This window comes from Populus euphratica, unplaced genomic scaffold (assembly GCF_000495115.2).
Source record: "Populus euphratica unplaced genomic scaffold, PopEup_1.0 scaffold75.1, whole genome shotgun sequence".
In the NCBI taxonomy this organism is placed as follows: Eukaryota; Viridiplantae; Streptophyta; class Magnoliopsida; order Malpighiales; family Salicaceae; genus Populus; species Populus euphratica.
This window is the reverse complement of record NW_011499866.1, coordinates 34,863-46,833: the sequence shown is the minus strand read 5'-3', so window position 1 is coordinate 46,833 and position 11,971 is coordinate 34,863. Positions and strand designations below refer to the sequence as shown.

General features: G+C 38.9%; 1 protein-coding gene across 7 annotated transcripts; it reads right to left on the bottom strand.

Annotated features, from left to right (window-relative positions):
* Window positions 1–221: 221 nt before the first annotated feature.
* Window positions 222–11,179, bottom strand: LNO1 (Nuclear pore complex protein). Of its 7 annotated transcripts, none has more exons than XM_011026799.1 (19): window positions 10,743–11,179; window positions 10,437–10,651; window positions 10,129–10,312; window positions 9,618–9,764; window positions 8,988–9,112; window positions 8,571–8,683; window positions 7,714–7,853; window positions 7,355–7,520; window positions 6,283–7,192; window positions 5,650–5,802; window positions 5,085–5,142; window positions 4,662–4,795; window positions 4,466–4,590; window positions 3,893–4,238; window positions 2,986–3,178; window positions 2,657–2,884; window positions 2,148–2,563; window positions 680–2,054; window positions 222–599 (listed from the first exon to the last, which is right to left on the bottom strand). In XM_011026799.1, the coding sequence occupies exons 1-19, from the start codon at window positions 10,963–10,965 to the stop codon at window positions 433–435; spliced, it is 5,418 nt and encodes a 1,805-aa protein (XP_011025101.1). In that variant the 5' UTR covers window positions 10,966–11,179; the 3' UTR covers window positions 222–432. The 7 variants fall into 7 exon arrangements, with proteins under 7 accessions (XP_011025101.1, XP_011025102.1, XP_011025103.1 ...); XM_011026800.1 differs by having other exon boundaries at window positions 2,148–2,560; XM_011026801.1 differs by having other exon boundaries at window positions 2,148–2,560; window positions 2,657–2,881.
* Window positions 11,180–11,971: the final 792 nt, after the last annotated feature.

The following is an 11,971-nucleotide window of genomic DNA, read 5'->3' as shown; positions in this document are numbered from 1 at the left end:
TAAAGTGTTTGGTTTGTCAACCATGTATAACCATTAGAGAGTGACGGATTCAAGCGGGGAACCAACCATTCAAGTATTCCAGCATACAAACCCCACTCCTCCTGCCCACAACTTAAACGGCCATAAATCCAACCTACGGTCTGTTTTGTCCTGCATGTTTAACAGCAAAAGTATATCCTGGAGAATTTCAATCCCATTTTATCTCCAATTTCAGTGATCTATCCACACACAATATGTTGCATTCATTAATAAATTGACACCCCCATTGGCATAATATTTGGTAAAAAGGTCCAACAATAAGAAAGAGCAGAACTCAGATTGCAGACAGAATGTGATCTCACATCGGTTGAATCTCAATTTACATTCTATTTTACCAAATGCATTTTTCATTTGCGAACAAAATTTCTAATCCTAGTCCAAAAGCTCTGGACCCTATTTTCTCATCTGTGTAAACAATTCCACGGGTTTTCCAGTTCCTGCTGGATTACCACTGAAAGTAGAGAAACCACCAATTCCTTGTTGGCTGCCTCCCGCATTACCGGGAAAACCTGAGAATCCTCCAGTACCTTGTTGGCTGCCAAAAGCCCCAAATCCACTACCTGTGCAAATTTTCACTGCAAATCAGCAAAGATCATTAAACAAATGATGAGGAAAATGGAGTATTAGATAATAATGCTACCTGATGCACCAAATCCACTACCAGATGCAGGCACTGCTGCGAAACCACCAGCACTCGAGGCTGCAGCGGCAAACCCACCTCCACCTGAAGCCACACCAGCAATGCCACTGCCACCAGAAGCCACTCCACCAAACCCAACACCAGGAGCTACACTACCAAACCCACCCCCAGCAGCCACACCAGCAAATCCTGTACCAGATGAGGCCAAAGCAGCAAATCCACCACCAGTAGAAGCAACACCAGCAAACCCGCCAGCAGTTGCAGCACTTGCAAAGCCACCTGCTGAACTACTAGTAGCAAGGCCACCACCAAAACCACTGGTAGAAGGGAAACCACTTCCAGGTAAACCAGTTCCAAACTGTCTTGACTGCCCAAAAGTCCCAAGAACTGATTCCAGTGCTTGCTGTCCTGATCCAATATGTGCTGGCTGGCCAAACTGACTTTGAGCAGGAGCTTGAGCAACTGCTCCTGTGCCGAAGCCACCAGAGAAAGCACCCATATTTGTTGGTGGAGGCTTTTGGGATGGCTGAGGAGATTGAAAGTTGAAAGAGGCAGGGCGAAAGAGCTCTCCACTAGGTACAGTCATGGTCAATGAAGAGCTTGCTACATTTGATCCTGTGCTACCAAATGGACTGCCAAATGGATTTGCTCTAGGAGCAGTTGGGATAGGGGTTGAACCAATCCCAAAACCTCCAAGATTTCCCAAATTAAGTTCATTTGTGCAGCTAGCCTCAGGAGCCTCCTCCTCCATTTCAACCTCTTCTGTAACTGCAACATCCAAACTTCCATTCTTTCCACTAACGCTATCAGAAGTCAGGTTTGGTGCTCCAAAAGGAACATTATGAGAAGATGGCTGTTGAGGTTGAGAATTCAGAGCCGCCTTAGATTCAGTACTTCCAGAGTGGTTCAAGCTGGGCTGGTTTACTGGTGCAAATCCAGTTGATAGTCCTGTAGTAAGGACAGATGATGCTGAAGGTTCAAGCTTCAAACCAAATGTAGAGGGGTTAGGCTGTGGAGCAGTTGTGGGAACATCCACATCTGACTTTGAACTTGCTTCACCCGGAGGATGTGGAACCTCTGTTTTTGAGGAATCTGATTCTGAAGGGGTAACTGGAGTGACAGAAGGTGGATTTTTTCCAGCAGGAGGTTGGGGCTCTGTTTCAAGTGATTCTGACACTGAAGGTGTTGGAGTGGGGTTTACATTTCGTGCAGGTTTTCCTATAAGAGGCTGAATATCTGTTTCAAGGGATTCTGATGTCAAACATGAAGGACTTGGATTGCTAGAAGGCAGAGTCTTCCCTAGAGGGGGTTGCAGCTCTGGAGAAACCTCTGAAGTTGGAGGTGGAGCATGTGAGGGTAACACTGTCCTGGGGGCCTGAAAAGACAATGAACCAGAAGAAAAAACAGGTGAGACAGAAACTGATGACAATGATGTCGAAGTAACGGTTTGATTAGAGCTGGTGGTGACCTTAGGACTGGTTAAAGATGTGCTCAGTAACATTGCAGCTGACAACATCGGTGTAGATATTGATGATGAGATGTTTGGTGATACATTGGACATCAGAGATGATGAAACTGAATGCGACATGAAGGCTGATGGCGAAGATGAAACTTTTTCACTAGGTTGGCTTTTGCTAGTAGCAAAATTGATCTCAGGAACTTTTCCAGGTTGGGTGGGAGCCATAGAAGAGGTACCTAACAAAGAGAGCGGATGCTCATAATTTTTATTGGGAGATTTGAAAAATGAACTTTTGGTGTCTGCTGGTCCAGGCTTCACACTTTGCATTGCTGACTTTGCAAGCACGCTACTGGTAGTTGAAACAGGAATCTCATCTGGTTTCTTTGGAAACAAAGGTGTCTGCATTGGTGGCATGGCAGAGTCTGCTGAATTTTTATTTATATTAGTTTCAGTTTGCTGAATACATCTGGTCTCATTGGTGGAAACAGAATCAGGCTTCTCAATTTGAGAAAACATACTCTTAGATTTATCAGCAGTCATATTGTAGGATTCCCTGCTACTTATTTCTCCTCCTGGCAGTGATACCAGGGATGACAAAACTGACACCATCGCTACGTCGTTATTTTGCAGTATAGGAGAATGCGAGCCCAGAGGCTGTGATGACATTGGAGGATCAGTAGCCCATTTAAATGGAACGGTTGGTTTTTTCTCAAACGTTTGTTTAGGGGATCCATAATGAAGGCCTGCTTAAACATAAAAAATAGCAACCATCAGGTGCCTTTTTTTCCTATGCTTTTAGATGATAAGTGAACACATGCTGTGTCATCTAAACTTTGTAATAGCTCACCTTTGCTTTCCATTGGGTGCAAGAGAGATCGGGATGTCTGGTCTTCTTGGTGAACTGTGGAGATGTCCCCCAAGCCAGAACTAAAAATTTGCCTATCCTTCAACGAGAGTGATTTATTCACATTTTTCTTCTGATTTTCTTGCAAAAGCACCCTTTTTACAGTTGTTTTGGTAGGCTCAAAACTAGCCCAGCTCTGCAGCAGGGTCATAAGAAATAACATGCATGTTGGAGCTTGCAAAAAATCTCAGCACAGTGGATAATATGGAATACTTTAAGATAATAACAATAAAGCATAACATGAAGTTCTAGCAGGAATTTTAGTTTTCTTCAAGTTAAAACTTTTTGGTTTTCTTTAAAGTTAACTATGCTTCTGCTAATTTAGCAGAACATATATTTTAGTAAAATTATTATGCACACTGAAACCAAACTAAATCTCCTGGAAGAGCAACCTTAATTGATTCCAAACATGGCTATAAGAAGTTTCAACCACTGAATCTCTTCCCATTTATTTTTATCTTGAAGTTTTGAATTAAGTCTCTTCTTGTGTACATTTTTCCATCTCCTGAATTGTTCACATCAGTGATATTATTTCATTGTTTTAAATATAAGTTACATCGCCAAAAAGTCATGTGGAAGAGGGTAGTGAATCCATAATAAGAGTAACAAAGCAGAATGGTCTGAGCAAAGATCAATTCATATATCCAATGGAAAAGTTCTAGTGCATTGATTCTATAATTCAAGCAAATTTTTGGCAATCTGCAAAAGCAATCTAGCTTCAGTGAATTGAGTATCAAAAGGGGACTCAACTCAGGACAACTAAATTTCAATATCAACTAGTTGAGGTTACCATGTGATTAACACTAGAGTGATCATCAAGATTTGATAAAATGGCTCGAAAAAGAATTACCTGATCAAGCGAGTCTCTCCTTCTCCTGGAAGTTTCTGAATCAGAACTTTTCATAGCACTTGATTGGTGTCTCCTAGACTTACCTTTAGTGGCAGCAGAACCTGAAGAAAGTAAAAGTTTCTTCAATGAAGTGGTATCACCAACTTTCATTGCATCTGGCGAGCTAAAAGAGGCATCATACGGGATTCCAATTGTTTCAAAAAGTTCCTTCTTGACATTCTTTTGTCTTACAGGTGACTCTAAACTCAGCATGGACATTTGTTTTGAGAGACATTCAGAAAGTTGTTCAGCAGCTGCTAACTGTGAACTCATCGTGTTTTGTAAACTATGCAAGTGCTGAAGTTGTCTGCAAACAAAATATTTTCAGAATTAGTAAAATTAGTATAGCAAAGCCACCAATTTTCACAAAGCTAAAATTGGATTGCCTTGCTATCTATTTGATTATGAGATTCCAGCAATTGTTTGATTAGCAGATTCTGCAAGCTATTAACAACATCGTAGATTTTATTTTCAAGCTTTATCTTCTTTTTAGCAATTCTCATATACAAGCTAACCATCTGATATTAACTATACCTTGAAGGCATATATCTAATCTGCAAAGTTCTCCGATCCGTGTGAAATCCAGCATTTCCACCAAAACTCTGAAGTTCAAGGGCATTGAAGTGTCTCTCCAATTGAATCAACTGATTAGTCAACTCCTGGAAAAGGGATTAAGATATAGCAATTGTCAATTTGGACAAATCTCACAAGTTAACAACAGATAACCAACCTGATTTAGTTTTAGTATACATCGCCGCTTCAACTCAAGTTCGGAGCTCAACTTTTGGTGATTCCAGAGTTCCAAATATTGGCTATCAGAAGCTTGCTTGACAATACCGTCTACATATATTTTCCTTGCCAAGACTGAAAACCAGATGAATAACCAAATGGAAACTCAAACCAAGAAACCAACACAATAAAAAATGGGAGATGCATTATACCAGTTTCATTATAATCCTGAAATAGTATTTTGCAGCAGATTGCAGTAATTTCTAAAACTTTCAGTGAAGTGACGTCTATATCAATATGACTTAGTAACTTCTGCTTTTAAGTTACTGAAAGTTCTCATATTAAGAAATTTCTAAACTAATTCAATTCAAGAAAATGAAAATGCTGTTAGCAATAACAAGACATTTGGAAAACTGAAAAATACCTTGCACAGTTTTATCTAGAAGATGATGGATCTCTCCAAGCCGCTCATCCATCACACTCTGAAAAATACTAAGACACGATAAATAACACTTGAAGCAATCTGGCTTCATACATCACGAAGCACCTATATAAAGTGTACATAATGCACAAAAATGCATAGGCATACACAGACATCCAGGTCTTAATAGATCGATGACCATGCAAAATCATATTTACACACCTGAGTTTAAAATGTCATTGTTTCATAGATGGTCAGCTTGGAAGAGATTCACTCAAAAGGGACCTCAACTCCAAAGCTGTACTCTCAAGTTTCATCTATTTTGCTATTAATCCTATTACTAGGAGATAAGAAGACCAGAAATCTCTCTCTCATCCCAATTTTCACTTTTGCTTTACTGCCTTAAATATTAAAGAACCTATCATTCTTACTGAGTGATAATTTTCTAGTGATTATAGCAACCAACAGAACAACAGATGAAAGTGTAAACAAATCAAACCTGCAAGCTGATAATGATACATGATAACCGAGCTAAGAAATAACAATGAGCTTTACAATGAAATATCACCTTCAACATTCTGCAATTTTCAGAGAGAGTTCCCATGCCCTCCTCCAAAGCTTCAACTGAGTCTCTCAGAAAAACAGTGCAGGCATCCCTGAAACCACCTTTTTCTTCAATGCATTCCAGAAGTGTATCCAACTCTTTGGCTAGCTCTTTAATCTAGAGTATGGAAATTTCTTAAAGGACAATACTAGACAAAAGAAGCAGTGCAATTGGGAAAATAAGAAAAACATCACATTCCCATTCCTCAAAAGGAAGAGAAAACGAAACAACCAAGATCCCAAAGAGAAAGAGGACATTTATGTGGATATACACATGCATATGTGGGAACAAGCCAATCATGTAAAATGTACCTGTAAAAAAAAAAACTTTGATATGCTGGCTCGTGAAGCAGGTAAATGCTTGTGAAATTTATGCAAGACTAAACTTGATTGACAGTACAGAAACTAAAATTTAAGAATCTCCAGAGGTACTATCTCGCAATGCTGCCTTTCAGTTTTTGCTAGGTTATAAAGTTTCAAATAAACAAAGATACAATTCACATTAAAGGATTGAAATGGCAGGATAACTGTAAGAAATCCTGTCCCAGAGTTAGATTAGAATTTTTCTGTAACACCAGCATAGGAAAAATACACATACATTACCAAATTGTTTTGATAAGTTTGGCTCGGAACTCCTCAGGGATGAAGTTTTGTAGTTGTCTTTTGAATACTTGAGTCTGTGGTTTGGAGACCTGGCTGAAGCAAAATTTTCGTGAGATGACAACTGTGAGCTTCGAAAGGTAGGCAATGATTCAATTGTCCCTGACACAATCGAACCTCTTTGTTCCCTGTCAAGAGCTGGTCTAACAGAAGTGTTGACAGAAGTTGATTGACCAGCAGTATCCTTCATGCAAAAAGATTTACTGCCAAGGTCACTAGGAACATTTGCAGCACCAACTTGAACATTATTATAATCAGGTCTATTTCCTTGAATCAAAGTTGAAGCTGATAATGTAACTTTTCCACTTGACCATGACTGAGATGGGACACCTGGTAAAGCATTTGATCCAACTTCCCTAGGAGGTGCCTTAAAAAGATCAGCATTGTTTGGTAAATCCTTTCGACTTGATATGCTGGGGGCATCAGTTAAAACTTTTCCAGATAAGGTGGATCTAGACGCAAACCCAGCAAGTTTTTGAGTTTCTGTTTTGCTGGAATCACTCCCTAAATAACTAGGTATCTCTGGGAATGAGGCCTTCAAAGATGACTGCCCTAATTTCACACTTTGTTGTACAGAAAGTGATTTTATTTCCAGTTTTTCAGGAATCTCATTCTTGTCAGAAGGAACAAGGTCCTTCTGTGTAGGAATTCCACCATCTTTATTGAGCTGTAGTTCCTTGTTGCTCACATGTTGTGGTTGAAGACCTAGTGATATGTTTTCCAATGTTTGTTCATGCAACCCAGAAGAAAGATTAGACTGATCACATCCTTCATGTTCCAAAGCAATATCCTCTTTCTCATCCTCAAGGGAAGAATCAACTTCTGGTCGAATATTAGCTCCTGTGGCACTGCAATATAAAGCAATTCAATGGTCAGAACATATATATACAACATAGGAAAAGGATTGATATAATTTAGGTTGTGAGAAGAGAGAAATAACTTAGTTGCCTAATTTGGCATGACAAATCCTATTGTTTACAAGGGGAGATGCAAATGATATAGAGATTGACCTTGCAACCCGGAACATGACAAGCTTTCCCTCAAGAGTAACACACATAAGAACACAGAAGGGTGAAAGTTCTTTCTGTTCTTCAACCCCCACTTCAACTTTTACTTTTCCATAGAGGGAAACCTTGTCAACACAGAGCCCCATGATCAAATTATCATCTCCGTTTTCTGAAACAAGGCCATTTAAACAATGCTTAGAATAAAATCCAAAATGAAGTATCAAGAGAACCAAGACAGAAGAAAAACTAAGTCATCTGAACGCACTCGACAAAACAAAATAATCACTTGATTTGTTTGAGCTGTCCTTAGTATATACAATCAACACTATTACAAAACACACCAGTCACTTATTCATCTGTACCTTGAAGCTCAATCCTAGGGAGCCAAGTATCTCGTTCAATGTCAATAACTGCAGTTTCACTCATCTCATCCTCCACTGACCAACCAAGCAACACAATGTGCTGATCTGTGTTCTTCTTGTTAGCTGTAATTGCAAGCTCACTGCAATTAAAAAACTTAAATTATTACAATCAGTGCAGGTTTGAACTGGTAGGTATTAAAAAGACATTAGAAGCATTTATTTCTTACTGGAGTAATGGGACTCACATATGGCTAGTAACCAGATATATGGGGAAAAAATGGTAGGCAATTTATCTATTATTGAAGAAAAAAAATCACATTAATGTTTCAAACTCAACCACATTAGATAATTGATACTACACAACACATTATAAACCAAAAAAAGTGAAAAGTCATAAGCAGCACAAGGTAGATAGGTCTGAAGCCCTTAACAAAAAAGAGTTACTGCTGGAGCCCAAGTAAAGCATTTCTATTGACAAATGTAAATGGGCAGGAAATGCTTAGATTTTGTTCTGGACAATACAGCTTCAAGGAAGATGGGATATGAAAATAAATGTTCCGCAAAGCAGGAAAATTTGAGTAACAAAGAGTGTTCTCAATATTGAGTATTCAACAAATTCATAGTTTTATATCACTGCAAGAAACTTAATATTTGTGCCAGTCAAATTATATGCCACCACAGCTATGCTATGTGGGATGGTCTTCGAGTGAAAACAATATTTAGTAACAGAGCCTAACAAAATAGCAATTACCTAACTTTTAGCCCAGTTCAATGATTACAAACTAAGCAATCACTGTGGTTGTCATTCATATCAAGTATAAAGAAAAATTACACAAGTATGAGATTAACATCGATACCACTGTTCTAAATAGTCCAGGGATAAATAAGGTCCACTTCCATAGGGCACAATATCATCAACAAGACCCGAAAATAGATCATAGAATGATAGCACGACTGGCTTGGAAGAACTCTGCAAAAGAAAATTTCATGAATCAATGCTCAAACAGTAAGTATACAAACAAAGAATGGCAATCACACAGCTTTGGTAGTCTTTTTTTTCCTTCAGAACTTCAGCAAAAGCACAAAGTGTCAAACCCAAACCCTAAACCCATGTAACCCTACATTAATTCAGCAAAAAGTTCAAAACAGACAAGTGTAGTAGCACCTCAAAAAAAAAATCCACCATTTCAATAGCAAATGGTGTTAAATAAAGAAAACAGCAAAAATAAAGTGAAGGCCAAATCCTTATAATCAAGTGGAGAACAATTACTAACATCATAAATCTTGCCATCTTTTCTGCTGATTACTTGAAGAAGGTAATTTTCTTCCTTTCCATCTGCAGTTTGCTGAAAGCATCCTACAATGATACTATCATGACGTACCCATCTGATAGAGTCCACTGGTTCAGTTATTCAAGAAAAAAATCAGTTCCAGAACTTAACAACAGAAAATATTTCAAGGAAATAGATAAGACCTTTTTAAGTAGAAAGACATGAAGTCAAGAACAAAAAATTTACAACTAGCACTCAAAAGCCAAAAGAGCTTTGTATATCCATTCACACAAGAGAATTCTTCTTGATGAAAGCACAATAATAGCTCACTGGATTTAGAGGATATTAATATATGAATCAGACCACAATATAATAACTGATAGTGAAACTCTAATTGAATTAATGCAAAACCAATTCCAATAGATCTGAAGGCCATAACATGAAAACACAAGTGACCAGATTGCTAACAAAGAAAGAAATGATGTCAACTTTGGCCAATACAAAAACCATTTCCCATCCATCCAAATTATTACCTCCATAAAAAATAAAAAAATAAAAAAGAGAGAGAGAGAGAAATTCATCCAATAGCTCGTGCATGTGAGTGGCATGGGATCTGACAATGGAAGAAAATACCTTTAACAGTGCAGTTATCATCACTATCAGCAATCCATGATCTGAATGGGAGGGATATACTGAACCTTTCCTTGAAATTTGAGGACAAAATGCTGATAATACTCCCTCTTGCGACAGCAATATATTTTCCTTTTAGACTCCATTCAACTATCAAAGATAGCAAGCACAAGCAAGCATTATCATACTCGTAACAGAATAAAATTCGTCACCAACTTCATAATGGGAAAATTTTATTTTATTTGAAAAAACAGTACAGTTGTTGGAATAGCAAACTTGTATTAGGGGTAGTTTTCATGCAAGGGTATAATAATATATTACACGAACAAACTGTAATAACCAAGTCAAGCAATATTTACACCCAATAAAAGCCTCGGCATTGTCAAGGATGTTAGATTGGACCATCCACATCTGTTTCTGCATTGTGGTGATAAATCTAAAGGGCTCCAAAAAGTCTACTAGCATGTATCGCATTTAGTACCTGTTATTGGCAAAAGAAAGAAAGCAAGCATACCAGCATCAACATTGTCCGTTACGTGTTTAAGAGTATGGGTGCCGGCAGGAAGATCACCATAATATAGCTTCCCCTGATTTGAAAGAACAAGGTAAGAATTGTCCGGTCTCCTTCGCCATTGTATATCCTTGACAGTAGATGATGATGGTTCACTCAGAGCACAAGAGAAGGACGGTTTTTGCTCCTGCGCAAAAAAAAAAGATATTAGAGCAAGGAGTAGGTATAGGATCACAATTTATAGCAAAATTTTGAATTTTGAAAATTTGACAGTAGATGGAGTAGGGTTTAGGGAGAGAAAAAAAGAGTACCATATCGAGAAGGGAATGGACATGGAAGAAATGAATATAAGCAGCAACAGAAACAGCAAGAGTAGAGCAGTCAGTAGAGAGTGTCAAAATGTGAACTTTCCCAATAGGGACATCCACAAGACTGACACGTTGAATGGACGAAGAAGAAGAGCTTCCTTTTTCCTTAATATCCATAGCGGCATCCATGACATCTTGAGTCCTCGCAACCAGAAACCCTAGAAAAAAAAAAAGCATGAGCCAGCCAGTTAATTGAAAAGATATAGTAAAATAGAAGACGTATAAGGATGAGAAAGTTGAGAAGAACACCAGAGGGATGGGCGATGAAGATGAGACGGTGGTATTGGGAGAGGGCGAGGGGGCGAGAGGGAAGAGGAGGGTTTTGCAAAGGGAAAGGGGAAACAGTTTGATCAGAGAGGATGGGAATGGGTTTCCCAATCTTATCGAAGTAGTAATCGCTGCTTTCAACATGATCTCCTTCTTTCTCTTCTTCGAATTCTGTTTTTGTTTCTCCTTCTTTTCCAAAACCCATTTTATTATTATTATTAATTCCAACAACAATATATAAGCTACTACTAGTCTACCGAAGAAGAAAGAGGTACAGAGAATCTACTACTTAATTTTAGTTTATTTGAAGGAGGAGGAGAGGTGAGAGCATATCCGCCTATGCCTCTGGCTGGCTTTGCACTTTAGGGCTGGACGATAGCGTGCAGTGCCCCCAGCTATGGTCTTTGGAACGACATCGTCTACTTGCTTGTTTTCTTTGATGCATACGGGAGACAGGCCCATTGAGCTTTGCCTTTCGTTCTCTGGGCTAGACGAATGGGAATGGGGGGCCCTCTCCCATTTATTCATTGTTAAAGACAAAGATCAAGCAAGTACCAATAGTTGTACACTTTTATCGCTCAACGTTCATAAGGGGAATGAAATTGTAACTTATTAAAGAACATAGACCAAGATGTAATGTTAATGAAAACTATGTTTGAGGCGGGAAGGAAGGGAGGGAGGGAGGGAGCCAGGCAGCAGCTGCCCTCCCCAGTGTCACAGTTCTAAGATCCCCTGGTAAGTCCTTCATGGATATTTGGAACGAAATCAGCAAGTTTTTATCCATCAATCTAACACACGAGTCCTGATCAAGTCATGAAAGCTCAGCCAATTGTTTCTACAGTGAAGTGGGTCAGTCAGAGTAGAGCAGCTTGAACCCTGGGGTGGATACAGGGTCGGCCAGCCTTTGCTTGTTCATTGTCGCATTTTTACCGCTAGATTGGCATCAGAATCCTCCTAAGACTTGTGTGCACGTTAATTATTCTTATCCTTCACCCAGAAAGAGGAAATGACTCTATCTTAAATTTAAGCAGTTCCGTTCTGTGGATAGAATTGCTAAGCCAAAGGGGCATATGGTTTCGATAGCAGCGTTGATTGTTTGAAAGCTGCAATCTCATGAGATGAATTGTCATGTTCAGTTGTTCGTTTGAGGAAACCAGGATAGGCAGAACCAACACACACACACACACACACAAAAAAAAAAAAAAAACAAC